At 48.4% G+C, this 22,567-nt stretch overlaps 1 protein-coding gene across 10 annotated transcripts in view; it reads right to left on the bottom strand.

The window, feature by feature from the left end:
• Window positions 1–22,567, bottom strand: part of SHANK3 (SH3 and multiple ankyrin repeat domains 3) — a 436,398-nt gene that overhangs the window by 235,451 nt on the left and 178,380 nt on the right. For 9 of the 10 annotated variants that reach the window (XR_014172130.1, XR_014172131.1, XM_081926705.1 and 6 more), the window contains 4 exons: window positions 11,780–11,888; window positions 3,322–3,473; window positions 1,597–1,764; window positions 255–371 (listed from right to left, as the gene is read on the bottom strand). Coding sequence is in view for 8 of the 10 variants with exons in the window: in XM_081926705.1 (XP_081782831.1) it covers window positions 255–371; window positions 1,597–1,764; window positions 3,322–3,473; window positions 11,780–11,888 (546 nt within the window). In the remaining 2 variants the exon portion in view is untranslated. Of the gene's footprint in view, window positions 1–254; window positions 372–1,596; window positions 1,765–3,321; window positions 3,474–11,779; window positions 11,889–22,567 lie in introns of those variants that run through there. The other variant, XM_081926704.1, reaches the window with a different exon arrangement.

Below are 22,567 nucleotides of genomic sequence, written 5' to 3'. Positions count from 1 at the left end.
TGAATCTTGAGGAGGGCCAGCTGGGAAGAACCCCCTTGAACACCCCTTTCCCTTCATGCAGGCAAAAGGGATGCAGAATCACAAAATTGTCACGTTGAAAGGGACCCCAAGCTTCATCTATTCCAACCTGCCTGCCTGCAGAACTCCATGGGTAGCTGCACTGGTGCAGAAGGAGGAGGGCTCTTGATCCCCTCCAAGGACTGATCTGCCAGGGGATGGGGCCCAAGGTCAGAGCGAGGGGAGGGAGGACTCACCTGGTTGTAGAGAGCACAGACGTGGAGGGCTGTGTTCCCAGATGCGTTCTGTGCTGTCATGTCCGCCCCATAGAAAAGAAGGTGCTCTAGGTGTTGAACATGCCCATAGCGACAGGCCTGTTTGGGGAAGGATGGAAGGGGGGCAGAGAAGTCTCAGTTCAGGTGGGTGGTCACAAGGGGGACAGCAGCAAGCGTTGGACTCAACAAACCACATCAAGAGTGCCCCCCGCTTTCCATTGCCCTCCACCATCACCCTCCGAAACACACACACACCTCACAGGCTCACCTTCTTCCAGCATTGAATTACTTATTCTGAATTATCTATGCTGCATTTTGCAGACATGATTCCATAGCTGAAATAACACTTTACAAAAGCATTATTTTGGTGGGGGGCAGGGAGGGGGTGAGTGGGATCCACCAAGATAACAACAACAACAACACGGTAAAACATAAAACATTAAAAACGACCCTAAACAGGGCTGCCTTCCGATGTCTTCCAAAAGTCAGGTAGTTGTTTATTTCCTTGACATCTGATGGGAGGGCATTCCACAGGGCGGGTGCCACTACTGAGAAGACCCTCTGCCTGGTTCCCCATCACCTCACTTCTTATAAGGAGGGAACTGCCAGAAGGCCCTCGGCGCTGGACCTTAGTGTCCGGGTAGAACAATGGAGGTGGAGACGCTCCTTCAGGTCTACTGGACCGAGGCCGTTTAGGGCTTTAAAGGTCAGCACCAACACCTTGAATTGTGCTTCGAAACGTACTGGGAGACAATGGAGGCTCCTTGCGCTTTGTATCATGGGCCAAACATCATGTGGCTCCCTTCCACTAAGGCCAGATTCTCCCTGTCCCAAGGACAGCCATGGTTGACGTGCCAGCCAAAACCATTCAAAGGCACTCCCAGCCTCTGGGGCTAACTGAGCCTCTGGTGACAAAGATGGATCTGGGAGTAGCCTGCAAACTGCCACTGTGTTTTTTCAGAGGGAGGTCAACCCAATCCAGAACAGGCAACCAGTCAGTTTCCCGGACATGGGAACAATAATCACAACTCCATCTTCCCAGGGATCAAGTTCAGTTTATTGGCCTTCCTCCACTCCACCCTATACAACAACCCAGGTGATGTACGGCCTCTCCAGACTCAGGTGTTGTGGAAAAGCAGAGCCAAGCATCACCTGTGCCCCGATGGCCCCCTGCTCCAAAATGCCACCATAACCCAGTGTAGCAGCTACCTCACTTTCCCCGGCGTGGGGCCTCTTCCTCCAGGCAACCGCTTGGGGGCTGAGCTCCCCCTTCCTGGGTGCTAGCCTCCCCACCCACCCATCTGCAGCCGCCTCGCAGCCTCACCTGATGGATTTCTTGCCAGCCGTTTTCGTCGATGCAGCCCACCTTGGCGTAGTCGTGCAAGAGGAGCTCACAGCAGTAGGGGTCCCCTCCAACCATGGCACTGTGGTACAGAGGCGTTAATCCACGGCTGTCCTTGTAATCTGTAGAGGCACCCAGGTCTAACAGCGTCTGCGCAAACACAGTCACAGGCAGGCAATGGGGGTCGGTCAGTGGTTGCTGGACCTCTCGGCGCGAGAAAGGTGAGGGGGGCGGGGCAGAGGCAGACCACACACTCAAAATGCCGGGACGCCTTTCCAGGACCTGCAGGAGTACCACTAGGAATTGGGAGGGAGGTGGGTTGCTGGTTTTTTTAGCAGCTTTGCCCACCAAGGATGCAGTCCAGGAATGCCTGGGCATGAGGTGGAAGTGGCAAGAGTTGGTTTCTTGGCATGGCTCAGGGTGTGAGAAAGGTGGTCTCCTCTCTCCAAGTCTTAAATGAATTCAAACGGTGGCTTTAGGCAAGCAAAAATCTCTCTTGGCATCAGATCCCTATTTGCAGCCCAGGAAGACTAAAGTGGCCTACCATACAGGAACACTGCACACATTACTGACTTAATGCAAACAAAGCACTTCATGAATGCATAAAATGTGTTATATGACCCATCATCATCCTTGGAGTTTGTGTATTTTGGGGGCGGGTTTTACAACTTAATCTTGGAGATGTTGATTTTGCTGTTGTTCTTTTATTTTTTGCATCTTTCGTCTTATTATGACTTGCATGGGGATTGTTTAATTTTGCTGCGCACCTTTTTTCTGTTTCAGTTTGCTGCTCACGACTACTTTCGTTATAGTTTCACAATATATTTTTGCAGCCGTGTAAATCTTTGCATGCTGTAAGCCGCCTCGAGCGTGGTTTCAAGCGTCAGAAAGGCGGCGTGCAAATAAACGATGGTGACGATGATGATGAACATGTGAATGGTGCAGTGCGCTCCGTCAGATCGCCCTAGTGGGCCTCAGAGCTTCATTTCCACATCCCCAATTTTATTAAGGGGATGACAGGGCCAACCCAAGACATGCTGGTGCCCGAGGCAAACCCCCAAATGGCAACTGCCCTCTTGTGGTTTCCAGTAACTGGGATTCAGAAGGGTTTGATGCCTCTGGCACTGGAGACAGAGCAGAGCTATCCTGGCAAGTAGCCATTGGAAGCACTCTCCGCCTCCTTGATTTTGACTAATCTTCTTCTAAGGCAACCTAGGCCAGCACTGCTTCCTGTGGCAGGGAGTTCCATAGGTTAACTCAGTGCTGCATGATCTGCCTCTACAGGGCAAGGGAGAGCGGCCTCCAGGCTCTACGGGAGGAGCAAGCAGGATGCGGCGATGAGAATCAAGGCAGTCGCCCCCATCCCATTCGGGGGCAGTGTGCTAGGTTGGTGCTAAGCAACCTCCCCATGCTTACCTTCCCCCACCCACCAAGAACATCCGGAACCTGCAAAGTAGCCAGTTGTGACACCCCCAGACACAGGAAAGTGGCACCCAGCGTGGTGAGTGAGAACCACCCATCCCCAAAAAAGCACGAGGTTAGGCAGAGGTGCTGGGCAGATGCAAGGGAGGCCGGTCAGCTCCGAGACCCTCTACCCAGGGGTGGCAAGGGGGAGAGGGGGCACGGTGGTACTGGGGTGGGGGCTAATAAGTAAAGCTAGCTGAGAGCAGCAGGAGGAACAGGAAAAAGGGCTCCAGGCAAACTCACCATCAGGGCAGTGTGATTCCGGCACCGGACGGCTTTGTGCAGAGCCGTCATGCCCTCTCGCGTCCGGAAATCCAGGTGGGCACCTCCGTTCCTCAGGGCTTTGATCATGTCGATACAGTACTCCAGCTGGGCGGCCATCGTCAGGGGGCATTCTGGAGAGGCCCCCACCCCACCCCAGGAAAGAGAAGGTGCACATCTGAGAAACGCGTTCGGAAGAAGCGCCCCATGAACTCTTGGCCCAGCCCCACAACTGAGCAGGGGTGGGCTTGCCTCGCAGCCCCCACACCGTTGAAACCTGCCCCCTCCCCTCCTGACGGGACCTGCCCTAGATCTCCTGCTCTTTCTGCCGGGAAACAGTTGGGTCTGGGATGGGAGAGAGAGCAAGGAGCTGCAGGCAGGTCAGGACTGGTCCCAGTTCATTGCTGGTATCTAACACCAAGTAAAATTGCTAAACTGTACAAAACAGGTTCAAAACTGTCTTGGAAATGTAAAGAGAAAGAGGGTACTTTTTACCATATGTGGTGGACATGTACATTCTGGGAATTGATATAATAATAATAATAATAATAATAATAATAATAATAATAATAATAATAATAATTTATACCCCACCCTCCCCGGCCTGAGTAAAAACATAATAGGGGAAAAAGAGAATGGGGGGGGGGGAGAGGAGGAGAAATCAATTTAAAATATAGGTTAAAATGCAATTTATGAAGCTGCAGCCCTCTGCTGGTTGAAGGATTGGATTTTGTTGGAGAACACCGATGTCCTCGACCTGGAGGGATTTGATAATGCTTTTGGGTGGCATGCATATTTGTGGTATGACAAGGTTAAAGTTCATAAATCGTTCAAAAACCATATTGTCAGAAGGGCAATTTTTATGGTCTGGTCAAAATATAAAGACTTATTGGAGAGTAAAACTCCGAGGTGGCTCTCACCGATGGAGGCCAAAGCACGTAAAAGACTCAATATGGAGGCCCACTGGCCTAAATATTGGGAAATAATTGAAAAAATTGGAGATAAATGGAGGTTGCAGAGTATGGAAAAGTTAAAAAACAAGGTGCGAGATTGGTTGCATTATGCTCAAATCCAGGAAGTTTTTAAAGCGGACAAAAAAGTGGGTTTCCAGGAGGAAAAATCGAAACTAGAGACAGAGTTGCTTGAGCCAAAATCTAAGTTAATTTCGAGAATGTACAACTTGCTGCTTAAATGGAATACACAGGATGAGATTGTTAAATCCTCCATGATAAAGTGGGCGCAGGACTTGGGGCACAACATTATGTTTGAAGACTGGGAAAGGTTATGGAACACCGGAATGAAATTCACGGCATGTAGTGCCTTGAAGGAAAATATTATGAAAATGACATACCGGTGGTACATGACCCCAGTCAAGCTTGCAAAGATATATCACCTGTCCGATAATAAATGTTGGAAATGTAAAGAGGAGGAAGGGACATTTCTACACCTCTGGTGGACCTGCCCGAAGGTGAAGGCCTTCTGGGAGATGATACATAATGAACTAAAAAAGGTGCTTAGATTTACTTTACCCAAGAAACCGGAGGCCTTCCTCCTGGGCATGGTAGACCAGAGGGTGGCTAAGAAAGATAGAACTTTCTTTATGTACGCTACTACAGCAGCAAGGATCTTGATGGCAAAGCACTGGAAGACACAAAATCTACCCACACTGGAAGAATGGCAGACGCAGCTGATGGATTATATGGAACTGGCTGAAATTACTGGCAGAATTCGAGACTCGGGAGAAGAAGAAACGGAGGAAGTTTGGGAAAAATTTAAGGACTATTTGAAAAAGCATTATAAGTTGTATGAATGTTAAAAAATGCTTCTCTCTGGGAAATTATAGCTTCAGTATCGGTAAATCTTTGAATTGGTAAATAAGGCACAACAAGACAGAAGTGGTGTAATGTAATAATTTTATTGTGTTGAAACTAAAAATTAATGGATTCGGATTGAAATGTCTAGAGACCAGATATCACGATAAAATGGAAGATATATTATTATGTTTAAAATAAGTCAACAAATTGCTGAGGTTTCGGTTTCACAGAGAATGCAGTGTCCGGAAGATGGGGGGAGTCCACTAGATTTATGGAAACATGTATTTGGAATTTGAATTTTGTATATTATAAACCTAATAAAAATTATATTAAAAAAAATAAAAAAATAAAATAAAATGCAATTTAAAGTGCAGCCTCATTTTAAAGTAGCCAATAAATCAAGACCACAAGGGGAGGGAAACATAAGGGTCAGACTGAGTCCAAACCAAAGGCCAGGTGGAACAGCTGTGTCTTGCAGGCCCTGCGGAAAGATGTCAAGTCCCGCAGGGCCCTAGTCTCTTGTGACAGAGCTTTCCACCAAGTCGGGGCCAGTACTGAAAAGGCCCTGGCCCTAGCTGAGACCAGTCTAACCACCTTGCGGCTTGGGACCTCCAAAGTGTTGTCATTTGTGGACCTTAAGGTCCTCTGCAAGACATACCAGGAGAGGCGGTCCCGTAGGTATGAGGGTCCTAGGCCGCATAGGGCTTTAAAAGTCAAAACCTGACCCTGTACTCTACCGGGAGCAAGTGCAGTTGGTATATAATGAACTAAAGAAAATGTTCAAAAATACACTTGTTAAATCGACAGAAGCCTTCTTCCTGGGTGAAGAGTTACCAAGAGAAGACAAAAGACTTTTTATGTATGCAACGATGGCAGGGAGAATGCTACCAGCCCCGAGATGGAAGGAAGGAGAAGTACCAGCTAAAGAAGAATGGCAGACGAAACTGATAGAGTAGGCAGAGATGGCAAAACTGACGAGGAATATCCGAAACCAAGAAGATCAAGTATTTACTAAAGACTGGAGTAAATTTGTAATTTATTTAAAAGACCATTTTAAACAGCTAAAATCTCTGGCAGGGATGCAATGGCACTTGTAATGTGGAAATATTTTTGATAATTATGGTTATTTAACAGATGGATAAGGTTACAGATAGGTAGCCGTGTTGGTCTGCCATAGTCAAAACAAAAAAAATTCCTTCCAGTAGCACCTTAAAGACCAACTAAGTCAGTTCTTGGTATGAGCTTTCGTGTGCATGCACACTTCTTCAGATACCATGGATAAGGGTAAAAGATGCAGCAAATTTAATCTTAAATGTGGAATCTTTTGTCGGGATTTCTTCATTCTTCCTTCCTTGTGCTATTAAGACTCTTGCCGCCATTGTCACATACAGGAATATGTTCTTCAATTTCCTTGGCAGGTCTTTTCCTACAATCCCTAACAAAAATGCTTCAGGCTTTTTTACAAATGTTAATTAGAACAGAGAGGGGAAAGTTTTGCTCAGGATCGCAGTTTGCTGCAATGGCTTTATTTTGGGGGGGAAAGCCAGAGTGGAGTTAGGCATTTGTGATCTTCAGCTTTTTAGTTTGGGACTTAAGTCTTTTGCAGAGATGGGATGCCTCTCATAATAATAATAAATAATAATAATAATAATAATAATAATAATAATAATAATAATAATGGTAAATAACCCACAGCCCATCTCCCTGGGTCTTCACTTGAAAGGTCTGAGGCAGAGGAACAGAATCTTTGCTCCAACAAATCACATCTCCTAAAATCCTTTTCCATTCCAGCATTTCTCCCTTCTTGCACAAAGCATGAGGTGCAAACAGCAGCAGAAGCTGGATTATTTCCAGCCCATAAAGGTTTATGAGCTCACAGCTGCAAGTCCCCTGAAGCCTCTGCATGCCAGAGATGGAGCACAGAGGCGCCCCGGCCTGCTGTGGACTCAGCATCTCATCCGGAGCCTCTGAACCCGACCTTTGCCAAAACCCCAACAACCCGTTAAGATCCCTCCGTTGCACTTGGGGAGTTAGAAAGCTCTCAGGAGCCCGGAGGGATAGTCTGGCTTTGAATGACAATGGATAAATCCAAGAGCAGAATCTCTCTCTCGCTAGAGAAAGCCTGATATTTTTGGTGGGTCATTTGAGGATTCAGTACAGGAGCATGAAATCTCTGAAGCGCACGCAAAGCGATGGAGACCTGGCTTTGTAGCCACAGCAACCCAGTGGCTCCTTTCCTGGCAAAAGGGCCTTGCCACCTCCCGCTTGGAAAGGAGAACCATGGAATTGCAAAATTGCTCCGTCTTCCATGGGACAGTCCTTGATACATCATATCTCCTCTCAGCCTCCTCTTCTCCAGGCAAAACACACCCAGCTCCTTCAACCATTCATTACAAGGCTTGGTTTCTAGATCCTTGATCATCTTGGTCGCCCTCCTCTGCCCATCTTCCAGTTTATCAACATCCTTCTTAAATTGTGTCACCCAGAACTGGACACAGTATTCCAGATGTGGTCTAACCAAGGCAGAATAGAGTGGGACTATGACTTCCCTGGGACGCGGGTGGCACTGTGGTCTAAACCACAGAGCCTAGGGCTTGCCATTCAGAAGATTGGCGGTTCAAATCCCCATGATGGTGTGAGCTCCCGTTGCTCGATCCCTGCTCCTGCCAACCTAGCAGTTCGAAAGCACATCAAAGTGCTAGTAGATAAATAGGTACCACTCCGGCAGGAAGGTAAACGACGTTTCCATGCGCTGCTCTGGTTCACCAGAAGCGGCTTAGTCATGCTGGCCACATGACCCGGAAGCTGTCTGCAGACAAACGCTGGCTCCCTTGGCCTATAGAGCGAGATGAGTGTGCAACCCCAGAGTCGTCTGCGACTGGACTTAATGGTCAGGGGTACCTTTACGACTTCCCTAGACTTCTGCAGCCTGCAATAGCATTAGCTTTTTTTGTTGCTGCATCACACTGTGGACTCATGTTAATCTTGTGGTCCACCAAGACCCCAAAATCCTTTTCAGGCAGGCAGAGATGATGCAACCTGCTCTGGTATCCAGAGCGGCGCTCATCCCCGGGGGCGTGGCACACTGCCCGCAGTGCATGACACACATCCCGGGTGTGTGCAGCAAGTGGTGCACGCCTGGGGGGGGGTGTCGCCAATCGGGGGTCAGCATTTTGTCCCCCCCCCCTTCGAAATGGTACCTGGAGTAGACCGCCCCATGCCCCCCCCTCAGAATGCCGCTGCAGGCAGGGAACCTTTCTCAGGACTCAGCTATACAGCTGCAAATATGTTTTAAGTGTGTTTTAAGTGCATTATACAAAGGTGACATGAGATGGCAGTGATGAGCTTATGGCAAATTCGATATATTTTTCAAAACTTTTTTTTAAAAAGCTTTTCCACAGCGTTTTTGTGTGTGTGTCTAGATTCCTCCCCAGTCCTTCCTGAAGATGCTGCCAGCTGAGCCAAGCTGAGGCCTTTCCTCATCTCTCCTTTGGGGGAGGCTGGGAGCGGCAGAGGGGGACACGCCAGGGACGGGGCTCGGTCCTTTCTCCCAGCTGCTGAGTGGTGAAGAGGACGGAAAATGATGGGGACAAGGAAGGAAAGATCCCGACAGAACTCTCTCCTTTTCCCAGTCACCCAGCCAAATGGCAGTGGTGGCACTTGAAGCGATTCTGCACAGCAAGGCTAAGCGCCACAGTCCCAGATAAGGAGATATTGATGGTTTCTATTTTTGGCTTTTATTTTATTTTTCTCCTGTTTGCCAACTGGCAAGGAGATCAACCAATGTTGCGGCGTGTGCTGATCGTCCCCCTCCGCTCCAGCGCTGCATCTCTCGGTAATTAATTGTTGTTCGGGTGCGAGCAGGGAACTTGCACGCTTTTGCTTCATAAATATAACAGGCAGCAATATCGGGCTAGCTAACCGTTTGCTTAAATTATACATAACGCATTTCGTCTCCTTAAAGGGCTAAATGAAGTTTATTAAGCTTGCCCTTATTGCTTATTAAGCCCGCGCCTCCTTGGATCCCTTCGCCGCGGCCTCCTGCCCTCTTCCGCAACCACCAGAGACTCCTCAATGAGACCTTTAAAAGAGGGGTGGGAAGCAAGGGTGCCCCCAATGCTGCTGCAATGCAGCCACCACCATCCCTGGCCATTGGTCACACTGACCAGTGGGAATAAAAACAGAGGAAGAGCCTACTGGCTGAGGCCAAAGGAAGCCTCTTCGGTCCATCACCCTGTTCTCACAGTTGCCAAACAGATGCCTGCGAGATGCTGGTGGGAGTCCAGCAAGATCTGACCACAGCCAGGTAGAGAAAACCCCTGGAGGAAAGAGCTGGTGTCAGCTAGTCTCCCCTCCCGACAGGAAAGGGGAGACCCAGGACTTCTGGGCTCTAGATCTTCTGACATCTAAGGGACTTTGTTTAGTTTCTTATATTTTTTAATACATTTTTTAAATTATATTTTCTGTTTTACCATTTTAAATACTCATTTTGCATCCTTTAGATATCAATGACTTCCCTTCTCCTCTTTCCATGGTTGCATATCACAAATCCCTGCATATTCTACAAAAACTATACCACTCAGTATTCCACACAGGGACGTCCAACTCCTGATAGATGCGATCTACTCATAGTATAAAAAAACTGGCAGTGATCTACCCATTGTTATTGGATGGACCAAAATTGTTGAGCTTTTTTAGGAAGCCACAGTTGTTGTTTTCCCCTTTTGGGGGGGCAGGGGGTGGGGAGATAACTGATCTACCTGTTGGACATGCCTGCTTATTGCATCCATCAAAGCTTGCTTACACTGTTGAATTTATCTTAATGCTGCCAGCATTTTCAGCTGTACACAATTATTTGCCATATATTCAATAAATATTTTCCAATCTTCTCTAAACATATGTTCTTCTTGTTCTCTTATTCTATAGGTTAAGTCTGCAAGTTGTGCATCTTCTACATGCAGCCTCTGGGAGAGATCATCAGGGGGTTTGGGCTGGGTGCTCATCAATATGCGGATGATACACAGCTCTACCTCTCTTTCAAATCAGAACCAGTGAAGGCAGTGAAGGTCCTGTGTGAGTGCCTGGAGGCGGTTGGAGGATGGATGGCGGCTAACAGATTGAGGTTGAATCCTGACAAGAAAGAAGTACTGTTTCTAGGGGACAGGAGGCGGGCAGGTGTGGAGGATTCCCTGGTCCTGAATGGGGTAACTGTGCCCCTGAAGAACCAGGTGCGCAGCTTGGGAGTCATTCTGGACTCACAACTGTCCATGGAGGCACAGGTTCATTCTGTGTCCAGGGCAGCTGTTTATCAGCTCCATCTGGTACACAGGATGAGACCCTACCTGCCCACAGACTGTCTCACCAGAGTGGTGCATGCTCTGGTTATCTCCCGCATGGACTACTGCAGTGCGCTTTATGTGGGGCTACCTTTGAAGGTGACCCAGAAACTACAACTAATCCAGAATGTGGCACCTAGACTGGGGACTGGGAGTGGCCGCCGAGACCATATAACACTGGTCCTGAAAGACCTACACTGGCTCCCAGTTATGTTTCCGAGCACAATTCAAAGTGTTGGTGCTGACCTTGAAAGCCCTAAACGGCCTCGGTCCAGTATACCTGAAGGAGCGTCTCCACCTCCATTGTTCTGCGCGGACACTGAGGTCCAGCTCCGAGGGCCTTCTGGCGGTTCCCTCGCTGCAAGAAGCCAAGTTACAGGGAACCAAGCAGAGGGCCTTCTTGGTAGTGGCACCTGCCCTGTGGAACACCTTCCCACCAGATGTCAAAGAGAAAAATAACTACCAAACTTTTAGAAGACATCTGAAGGCAGCCCTCTTTAGGGAAGCTTTTAATATTTAATAGGTTATTGTATTTTAGAGTTTTGTTGGAAGCCGCCCAGAGTGGCTGGGGAAACCCAGCCAGATGTGCAGGGTATAAATAATAAATTATTATTATCATATTATTAAAGTTCTATCAGCTTAAGATGTCATCATTCTTTGGTTGGGACCTCGCTCGTTTTCCATTTTTGGGCTAACCAAACATGGGCTGCAGTTGTTGCATACATAAACAACCTTTTTTGGGCACCTGGGAATTCCAGTCTGAATTATCCCCAATGGAAAGGACTCTATTGCTTTGTTTATTGTAAAGGAAACCAGCGCAGCTTTGAGCTTATCTGGAGGCAGAGGAACCTTTCTCAGCCTGAGAGCCACATTCCCTTCTCAGCAACCTTCCAGGGGCCACACGGGAATGTTGGGCAGGGCCACAGACGAAAGCAGGAAGAGCAGCACATGTCATCTTTGAACACTAGGCTGGTTTCTACTTGCAGACCCCCAGACCCCTCTGTCCCCCCCCCCACTCAGGCAAGCAAGAGGCATGAACAGAGTGCAGGGGCTCATCCCATGAGGAGTTGGGCAGCAAAGCAGGGCCAGTAAGAGCTGCGGCCTGGGGAGAGTCCCAAGAGCCAGGAATTGAGGCTTTGAGGGCCACATTCAGCTTCAGGGTCTGAGGCTCCCCACCCCTGAGCTAAGCCCCTGCCTGGTCTTTTTCCTTCTTGCTTTCCTGACCCGCCTCCAACTTCCCTCACCCAACCACCTCCCAGAGCCTCTCCTTGCAAACATCCTTCTTCTCACCTCCACTATCCGGGTCGTGGAAGTTGGGGTCCAGTCCCTTCTCCAGCAGCCTGCTGACCTTCTCCACGTTCAGCGTCTGCACATATTCCATGAACTTCTTCAAATTCGCCTGCGGTCAGAAAACCCCAGAAGAAAGATGTGTTAACGCTGATTTAGAACATTTATAGATTCACTAAACACTTATTGCTTTGGGTTTGTTTTTGTTATGTATTTTATGTTCTCATTTTGTTATGTGGTCAACAGCCCTGTGATTTGATTCTTCAACTTCAGCTTCGTTGGACTGGTCATGTTGTGTGGATGCCTGATGATCGTCTTCCAAAGCAACTACTCTCTTCTGAACTTAAAAATGGAAAGTGTAATGCTGGTGGTCAACAAAAGAGGTTTAAAGACTGTCTCAAGGCAAATATATATATATATAAATGTAGTATAAACACCGACAATTGGGGAAAACTGGCCTGCGAGTGCTCCAATTGGAGAACAGCCTTGACCAAAGGTGTCATGGGCTTTGAAGACACTCGAACTCAGAACGCAAGGGAGAAACGTGCCAAGAGGAAGGCATGCTTGGCAAATCCACACCGGGATCAACTCCCACCCAGAAACCAATGTCCCCACTGTGGAAGGACGTGTGGATCCAGAATTGGCCTCCACAGTCACTTACGGACTCATTGTTAAAACCATGTTTATGGAAGACAATCTTACTCGGCTATGAGAGATCGCCAAAGAGGAGGAGGAGGAGGAGGAGGAGGAGAAGAAGAAGAAGAAGAAGAAGAAGAAGAAGAAGAAGAAGAAGAAGAAGAAGAAGAAGAAGAAGAAGAAGAAGAAGAAGAAGAAGAAGAAAGGTCTTCAGAAGAAGGCTGGTATAATAATAATAATAATAATAATAATAATAATAATAATAATAATAATAATTACATGCTCATTAGCAGCTTGAAATCTTACAATGCTATTTCCTGCCCCTCATTGCATTTCAAATCACGTTTCATGGAATCACTGAATTGTAGAGTTGGAAGGCACCCTGTGGGTCATCTAGTCCAACCCGCTGCAACACAGAAATCACAGCTAAAGAGTCCCTGACAGATGGCCAGGCACCCTGTGCTTAGAATCTTCCAATGAAGGAGAATTGGCCACCTTCCGAGGGAGTCTGTTCCACTATCAAACAGCTCTTGCCCTCTCAGACATTTTAGCGCCTGAGGCAAACCGCAAAATGCTGCCCGCTCCCTGCTAGGGAAGAAGGGGTGAGTGAAAATCAAGAACAAGGGGGAAATGAAGAGCTCCATTGGGACCTGCTGCTCCTGTGGATTCTTCCACCTGAGGCAGCCCTCTCGCCTTGGCCTCATGGGTGGGCCGGCCCTGGGAGCAGCTTTCTCAAATGTACGCACCTCAGCTTAATGTGGCTGTTTCCAAATCGGACGGAAGCTGCTTTGAGGGAAAACGCGCCAGTATTTCTCATGAAACTACAGGGGAAATACGGATTTTGGCAATTTCCATGTGCACATGGTTCCAAACAACTGTGGTAGGAGCACACTGGAGCCAGTGTATAATTGCATGCAGCCTTAAAGCGCATAGGTGAGGGCCCTCACATACCAGTTGTGCAGGCAGAAAAATATGGCTTGTTGGCAAGATGCTGCCTCCCACGACCACTGTGGGATGTGATCCACGAGAGGCAGTCAAGTACAACATTCCTTGAAATGCTAGAGAAGACATGCAAAGGGATGTTTGGTCCAGCCAGTCAAAACTTCCTGTTCCTCCTGGCTGGAGCATCCTTCCTTTTGCATGTGATAGAAGGTGGGTGTGACCTCACCTGTCCAGGTAACAAAAGGACGAGTCATGCAGCACACCTCCCTCTTTTTGATTTCCTTCTTCGTTTGAACAGCTTTTCAGCTAGGACTCCTCTGCTAGCGTTCAGCTAGCAAAAGCATTGGGATTATTCCCCCATATGGGGTAGAGTCACACTTACATATTTGTAACTAAGTCTACCTTCAGGAATCCAACTCTGAATGGATGTGAGTAAACTTTGATTGACTTTGAATAAGATTGTTGCATCTTCATGTTTTTAAGAGCGATTCAAGGGAATTTACCAGGAACGTGCAATTCAATCTGAGACAGATTGAGAGGCTCACACGAGCCTGCAACATGCTGTGCATGTAAAAAAAAGGGGGGTGTAACTCTGCTCCATAAAGGAACTTGCTAGCACAAGTTAGGAAGGATATTAATAAACAATATATCCTCTCCTGCAACCCTGAACATTCTCACAACCACTGGGTGATTGATGGCACTCACACATCTCCCTGTACTTCCAGTGAATTTGTACCATGCGCCAGAAAAAGCTTCCCCATTTTCCTGTCATTGCGGACATTCGCTGTACAACTAAACAGCCAAGACTGGCAATCTGTTTCCGGCCTCTTGCCTCTCAGCAACAGCTTCTCTGGGGGACCACAGGACATCCGCGGATCTGCCGGAAGACGTCGCGGGGGCTGCCTCCTTTTATTTATATCCCTTGTTCGCATGGTGCAGAAGCGCCACTCTTAAGTGGCACAATCTCCCCCCGGCTGCCTCACAAATCAAAAGCACTCAGAGAGACAAGATCAGACCCCTCAAGGCCACCTCTCCATCGGGGGCCAGCCGGCGGGAGTCGCTCTTGACCAAGTTTTGCTTGCCAGCGGCACCTTCTGCCTTCAGGCTCCCATGCAGATTTCACCGTTACGCCTCTCCCCAAGAGAACACGGGCAGATGGAGGGCTTTGCTCATGTATTTAGCTTGCCGTGCACTGCCCACCACCCCAATTAGACAGCTTGGCATGTGGATGACTTCATTTAAGTGACTTTGAGATGGCTGCTGGAAGGTGGCTGAGCGAAGGTGTGTGTGCTGGTCCCGGGGGCTAACCGAGAGGCGGGTCCGAGTCCAGTCCAAGGTCGATGGTGCTGTATGGAGGCTGTCCATCAAAGCTGTAGCTGGGTCCAAGGCAGGGAGTCGGGTGGGGTCAGGAACTCTGGCAGAAGAGCAGGACAGGGTGCAGGCAGGAACAGGCTAGCAGCAACGTTGCTCCCGCAACCTGGGACTGGGGCTGGCTGGCTTTTATCTGCCCTGAGGCATAGGGCGGCCCCGGTCCACAGGTGACTCGGTGACTCGCCTCTACTGGCCTAGAGGCGAGCACTCCTCCTGCTGGAAGTTAGTTCCCTCCGCCTCTCTGCCCTGAGCCTCTGCAGCTCAGGAGAGGCTGGAGGGTTACTGGACCCAGAGGCAACCTCCTCTTCCCCTGACGGGGCTGAGAGTGAAGCACCTACAGGCAATGGGTCCTCCATCACCTCAGGGGCCAGAGCAGACTCAACTGGTGCCTGCACCTGAGGATCCAGCACAGGTGAGGACCCTTCAGGCTCAGGCCCCAGCCCCGGCTCAGCTGGTTCTGGAGGCGGGGACTCCTGTGCAGGCTGGGATTCCTCAGGTTCAACCTCTGAGTCCGAATCCCAGGCCATCACAATGTGTGTTCCTTGCTCCCTGGACAGCAAAGAACAGCTCTCAGGGTTGATGGAACACAGCTTTTCAAAATCTCTCCCCCACCACTTTGGTGTTCTAGAATTATGCTTTCTTCCCCTTGCAAGGACAACCGCACTTTGGGCATCTTCCTTCGGAGCCTCTGGGCAAGGCTCCGAGATTATCCTGTGAAAACACAGCTCTAACATGCCACTGAAGATGTTTTATTTTGGAACATGTGGGCATCACAAGCCGCACATGAACCGTTGCATCCTGCCTTGGTCAGGGCCTCACATGGAGTCCTGTGTCCATTTCTGGGCACGACAACTTAAGAAGGATGTTGACAAGCTGGAATGTGAGCAGAGGAGGGCGACTGAGATGATCAAGGGCCTGGAAACCAAGCCTTATGAGGAATGGTTGAGGGATTAGGGTATGTTTAGCCTGGATAAGAGGAGACTGAAAGACGATAGCCCTCTGCAAATGTCTCAAGGGCTGTCACATGGAAGAGGGAACAAGCTTGTTTTCTCCTGCTCCTGAAACTAGATCCCGAACCAATGACTTCAAGTTACAAGTACAGTGGTACCTCTGGTTGCAAACAGGATCCATTCCAGAGGCCCATTTGCAACCTGAAAATAACGCAACCCACGTCTGTGCATGTGTGGGTCGCAATTTGCTGCTTCTGCGCATGCACGTGACATCATTTTGTGCTTCTGTGCATGCGTGAGGGTTACCGGAAGTAACCTTCTCCGGTACTTCTGGGTCGCTGAGGGATGCAACATGAAAATGCTCAACCTGAAGCAAACGTAACATGAGGTATGACTGTAGATTTCTATTAAACACCAGAATTTTCTGACAGTAAGAGCTGATCAACAGTGGAAAGCTCTCCCTCGGAAAGTGGTGGGCTCTCCTTCCTTGCAGGTTTTAAAGCAGAGGTTGAATGACTATCGGTCAGGAATGCTGTGGCTGAGACTCCTGCATTTCAGGGGGTTGGACTAGATGTCCCTGGGAGTTCCTTCAAACTCTGCAATGCTATGATTCTCTAGAGGAAAGGCTTGGGAGGGCTGGCCTGTGCTCTGATTCTAGAATTGCAATCCGCTCCAGCTGTTCTTGAGGCTCAGACAGAGGCGAGCAGCCCTCCTGTGCAACTCCAGAGCCTTGGCCCCCGTCCCATGCGCCCTGCTGCCTGCTTTGCAAGGGACTCCCTGCTGCTGGCTCCTCCTCTGATCTCCAGCCAAGGTAAAGCCAAAACCACAGGGAGAAACTTCAGGGCAGCGTCCAAAGCCCAGCGGAAGCCTGTGCTGTTCTGCAAAGAGCGTCTTGGAAAGGGAAAAGTGGGGGGCGAGGATGGAAGTAGCCCGTGGGGTGCAAGACAGAGGCTGCATCTCTCTTGGGGCAGAGAAAGGAAAGGGCAAGGGATCTATCTCTACAAAGGCAGTGGCAGCCAGACAGGTAAAGAAAGAAAGAAAGAAAGAAAGAAAGAAAGAAAGAAAGAAAGAAAGAAAGAAAGAACAGAGTGAAACTATGGAACTCCCTGCCACAGGAGGCAGTGATTCCTCTGTAGTAATGTACAGCTGCAACATATTTTGGGAAGGGGTGGAGAACATCACTCTGTTTAATTGCCTGCCTAGCTATCTCTACTCTCAAAGTTCTTGTAGTTCACCCAGAGCCAAATGCCATATTCTTTTATTCTTTCCTGCTTTAACTGGAGTTACTGCTGATCATCGTAAGTTGGCACATTCTGCTCCGCACTTGGGCTGAGTTTACTCTTAAGGGATCATCCATTGCATCTCCAGTATTCCTTCCGGATTATGTCGTTTTCTTTAGCCAGGATTTCACATAGCTCTAAAGCTTTGCTGAGAGTTTCTTCCTCGTTTTCACACCTGTTTTCCAGCATATCTTCATATATGTCCACCAAAAAGGCAATCAGGTAGGGGGAACTATGACTTGGCTGCAATTCCAGTAGCTGTCCTAAGCGGTTTAGATGTTTTGAAAGGCCACAGAAGGTAGTGATGGCTTTAAAAGTTAAAGGTAAGTAGCCATGCTGGTCTGCCGTAGTCGAAACAAAATAAAAAAAAAATCCTTCCAGTAGCACCTTAGAGACCAACTTAGTTAGTTATTGGTATGAGCTTTCATGTGCATACCAATAACAAACTTAGTTGGTCTCTAAGGTGCTACTGGAAGGAATTTTTTAATTTAACTTTAAAAGTGGATTTCAAAAAATATATCTATTAATGTGTCAGTACAAATGGAAGTTGTTAATATTGCAGTTGTTGTATAAGGGACTGCTATTTTGACCGGAGTGTAATTGAAATTAATAAGATCTTGAAAACGCCGAAATAAAGTAAACCATCAAACCATAAATTCTAGCATGCGCCCCCCCCCAACTTAAATTATATAATTTGGTATCTGAATGATTGGTATTAGTAATTGTATTATGATTTGGCATTGTTATAATGAGGCGATTATTGGACTGCTATTGAAAGCTAACAAAAATTATTATCAATCAATAAAAATGAAAACTACCCTGGAGGAAAGGGCTATTGATGGCTACTCGCCACCGTGTCACTGCTGGGGCACAGGCAACCATGCTTCTGAAACCACAGGAAGAGAGGGCTCCTGTTTTCGAATCCTGCCTGCTTGCTGGTTTCCCATAATGAGCATCTGATTGACCACAATGAGAAGAGGGCTCTGAACTGGGTGGGCCTCTGGCCTGATCTAGCCGGGCACTGCTGATGGGTGCCGTCCACAAAGGCCCACAGACCGAGGCCCACCAAAGGCAGAAACCTTCTTAAAGTCTCACATATGCTATTGTGCTGCAGTGGTTAAGAGTGTCAGATTAGGAGATGGGACAGACGAGGGTTCAAAGCCATGCTCAGATTTTAAGGGGCAGTCACTGCCTCTCAGGAACGGGGGCCCCTGTGGGTTAAATCACAGAGCCTAGGACTTGCTGATCAGAAGTCGGCGGTTCGAATCCCCACCACAGGGTGAGCTCCCGTTGCTCGGTCCCTGCTCCTGCCAACCTGCAGTTTATAAGCACGTCAAGTGCAAGTAGATTAATAGGTACCACTCTGGTGGGAAAGTAAACGGCGTTTCCGTGCGCTGCTCTGGTTCGCCAGAAGCAGCTTAGTCATGCTGGCCACATGACCCGGAAGCTGTACGCCGGCTCCCTCGGCCAGTAAAGCGAGATGAGCGCCGCAACCCCAGAGTCGTCCGCGACTGAACCTAATGGTCAGGGGTCCCTTTACCCTTTACCTTTACACTGCCTCTCAACCTAAACCACCTTGCAAGGTTGTTGTGAGGATGAGGAGAGGAGCAGGGAGAACCACAGACGTTGCCTCGGCCCACTTGAAGGAAGAGGCAGGCTAGAAACGGAACAAGAGACAAATAGATGCTAACTTCACAATATGTGCAGTGGTTTTATGACAACGTCGCTTTGCTTTCCAACATGTGGCAGCCTGCCTGCCGCTTGCCCACTTGCCCGCCAGCTCTCAGCCAGAGAGACCCACTGAGGGAATATCCTAGAGGCTCAGTCATGAGCCGACACACTAAAAAGTTATTAATTTATTATTATGCATTTTGCTGAGGAGTTGTGGATTTTCATTAAAGTTGCTGGTGCTGGGGAAAAAATCCCAACTGCTTGTGATATTCTAATGCAGCTCACCACTAATTTTACATATAAATATGCATCTATAATTTATATGCGTTCCAAAGATATGCAATTGATATTTAATTAAATTTCCTTCTACTCCTAATAATCTTTGTGATTACAAGGTATGCAATTATTTACTAAACCCTGAAGCCTTTTCCTCCCATCTCAGCCCTGGCAGCAGAATCTGGCTGCTGCTGCAGAAAATCCCTCTCCCATACCCTCCAACATTTCTTTGATGAAAATAAGGACCTTCTGCCCTACACCAGGACGTTTCTCCCAGGTCTGATCTCCCGCACCCACAGACATCATGTGCACATATACGTCTGTCACCTTGAACCAGTTACAACCTCAGTCTAGCCTACCTCGCAGGATTGTTGTCAAGAGCAAATGTGCGAGGGAAGGGGTCATGTGCGACCCCTTCCACAGGTAAATGGAATACAATAAATTTCTACCTGTGAGCTGCCTTGAAAAATTGCGAAAATGATCAGGAACATACCAGAGAGTAAATCCTATTGAACTCAGTGGGACTTACATCTGAGTAAAACCGCTTAGGCTTGCAGGGTAAGGCTCCATTTACAATAAAGGAATAAACACTCCACACCTTTTCCCTAAAAACAGCTGGCTACTGAAGCATTGCAAGTAACAACAACAACAACAACAAGAACATTTTTTTTATATCCCGCCCTCCCCTGCCGAAGCCGGGCTCAGAGCAGCTAACAACAGTAAAATAATACAGCATTCTAAAATCAATTGATTATAAAATCAGTTCAAATCAAACTGATGGCAACCATTGGGCTAGAGTTCTATGAGGATTACAGAAAGAGGGGGTCAGGCTGTGCCTTGGCCAAAGGCCAGGTGGAACAGCTCCATCTTGCAGGCCCTGCAGAAAGATGTCAAGTCCCGCAGGGCCCTGATCTCTTGGGACAGAGCGTTCCACCAGTTTGGGGCCATGGCCAAAAAAGCCCTGGCTCTGGTTGAGGCCAGCCTAACCTCCCTGTGACCCGGGACCTCCAAGATTCAAAGACCATAAGGTTCTCCATTGGACATACCAGGAGAGGCGGTCCTGGGTTAAAGAATTTAAAGCAGATTGCTTACATTTTCCTGCAAAATTATAAGAAGGGCTTTGTATGTCAGAGTCATCATTTCCTTCATTTTGTTACAGGAATGACGGGGGGGGGCACACACCCAGGGAGTGACCAAAGGGACAACAATAGACATCTGCAGAGGCAGTTGAACAGGGGTAGGCAACCTAAGGCCCATGGGCCACAAGCGGTCCATAGGGGCCGTTTAACCAGCCCTCGGCGAGTCCCCCCGGAATGCGCTAAAGCACGGGGACTTGCTTCTGCAGTGCCGGAAATTGGAAATCATGTTTGCGCAGACGCCAGAAATCGCAGGTGTGCGTACTCATGCGTTGTCCGCAATCCGGCCCACAGAGGGATCTCTGCTGGAGTGAACCAGCCCAGCTGAGCAAGTCAGGTGTTCTGAAAGCCCATCTCCAGACAAGTCCTGAGGGCAAGGATATAGAGAGAGTTTTATTGTTCTTCCGGTGATGGGGCCTTAAGAGGTGTTGGGAAAGGGGTCTGATAAAGGGACCTCATGTTGGTCTCATGTCACCCTTGTAGACCCCTCCCCATTTGTGACATGCTAGTGATGTAGTGATGATGTCTCGATGCTGCTGCTCAAAGTGTATTCTGGGGGAAAGAGGGAAGTTTTAAAAGAGGGGTCACCCCTTACTCGGGGTTCTTACTCCTGTGGGGACCTGTTGTGTGGTTGTACTGACAGCTGTTTTGCTCCAAATTACCGTATTTTTCACTCTATAAAATGCACCCGACCATAACACGCACGTAGTTTTTAGAGGAGGAAAATCCATAGGCATGCCACCCGTAGGCATTCCCTCCATAACACGCACAGACATTTCCCCTTACTTTCTAGGAGGAAAAAGTGAGTGTTATGGTGCAAAAAATACGGTACTTGGCTGGAGCGTCCTTCTTTTACTGACCGCATGGACCCGTGGGGGACTTGCACCCCGACAAGCTGGGCTGTTGAGTGGGATTTTTTTTTCCTTAACAATTTGGTGCAGGGCTTTTATTTTCAATATCAACATGACTCCTTTTTCGCACCTCTGCACCTTCTGATTCCAGAAAGAACAGGTTGTGGAAAGCTGCCCTTGAGGTCCACAGGGTCTGGGTGCCTCCCCTCCAGGCCCCACATCTGTGGGGAGGAATCACATTGAACCAGCACTGGGTGGACCTGGGAAGAGCAACCCTTCCCTTGCAAGTGGATCCCCATGGATCCACTGCGGAACTGATGAAGCTTGAGCTTTAGGGTCCCTAATCCCAGAGGGGCCCCAGAAGTGGCTTTAGTCCACATGCTTAAAATTTTGGGGTCTACCAGTTGGGGGATCAATTGGGTTAACTTTTTCTTAGGGGATAGGCTCCTGCTACACCTCTGGGGAAAAAATGGCCTGTTTGCCTTTAGAGCGGCAACTTTAAGGAGAAAAGTTTGCAGGGATGGTAAGCTAAATTCTTCATGGGAGCAAACTCTTATCCGACATAATGCCTCATTATTTTAACCACATAATATGTTTTATCCTGTTCTGTGTGATATTTCGTTTTCTTTCTCTTTTTGTAATGGCTTTGGTGTCACAAATAAAGAATATGTGTTTATTCCTTCCTTGTAGTTTTTACTGCAGATAAACATGGCTACTCTTCTGGAACACGCCTGCTGCTTTGCAAGATTCCCCTTTGATTATTTTTTAAGATGTTTTAAATGAGGGAGAAGAGAGAGATGGAGAAACGCGAAAGCAGGGCAAGAGATGTTTTCCCTCCAATCCCGAATCATGTAATCAGGAACTCTGTTTGCTTGTCGCACGGACACACACACAAACACACACACACACACACACACACACATCCCTTCGCACCAATCAATCTCAGGCCGATCAATCTGGCTCTGGGAACGCCTGCTGCTGCCCCTCTGCTCTCCCATCAGCTGTGGACATGAGGGCGATCTGTCAATAATATGCTACATCTCTGCCTGGGGAGCTGACTCTCAGTTGCCACCGCTCTGGCCCTGTACACTTAGCAGACCCCAAGCATCCCTGACAATCGGGATGCCTTTCCCCTCCCCTACGGCCCCCAGCCAGCATGCAAGGATGGAGGGGAAGGGAGAGGCAGCCTCAAACTCTTGAGACTCCTCTGTATTAAAAAAAAATCATAACAAACCAAAGGCAGCAGCACTGAAAATTCAGAGGGCAGACAAGCTTTGCCTGCAAAGCAGCAGCAGCAGTCTTGTTTGATGGAAAGGGTGCAATCCACAGAGCCATGTGGCTGGGGTGTGTGTCTGTGTGTGTCTGGGGAGAGAGGGGCAATTGAGGACAAGTGTGGCCTGGGGAGACTTCTGAGGGCCAAGTAGAGAGACCTGGACAGATGCATCTGGCCCCCGAGCCCTGCTGCAGTTGCATCTACCGTTGTCCCAAAGGCGTTTGAACCTTCTAAAGGTAAAGAAGAAGAAGAAGAAGAAGAAGAAGAAGAAGAAGAAGAAGAAGAAGAAGAAGAAGAAGAAGAAGAAGACGACGACGACTCCTGGATCGTTGAGTCCAACCAAAGGCGACATGGGATGAGGCGCTCATCTCGCTTTCAGGCTGAGGGAGCCAGTGTTTGTCCACA

The sequence above is a fragment of the Podarcis melisellensis genome (assembly GCF_964234715.1).
Source record: "Podarcis melisellensis genome assembly, chromosome: 10".
Lineage (NCBI taxonomy): Eukaryota > Metazoa > Chordata > Lepidosauria > Squamata > Lacertidae > Podarcis > Podarcis melisellensis.
The sequence above is the reverse complement of the archived record's forward strand: the minus strand, read 5'-3'. Positions and strand labels throughout refer to the sequence as shown.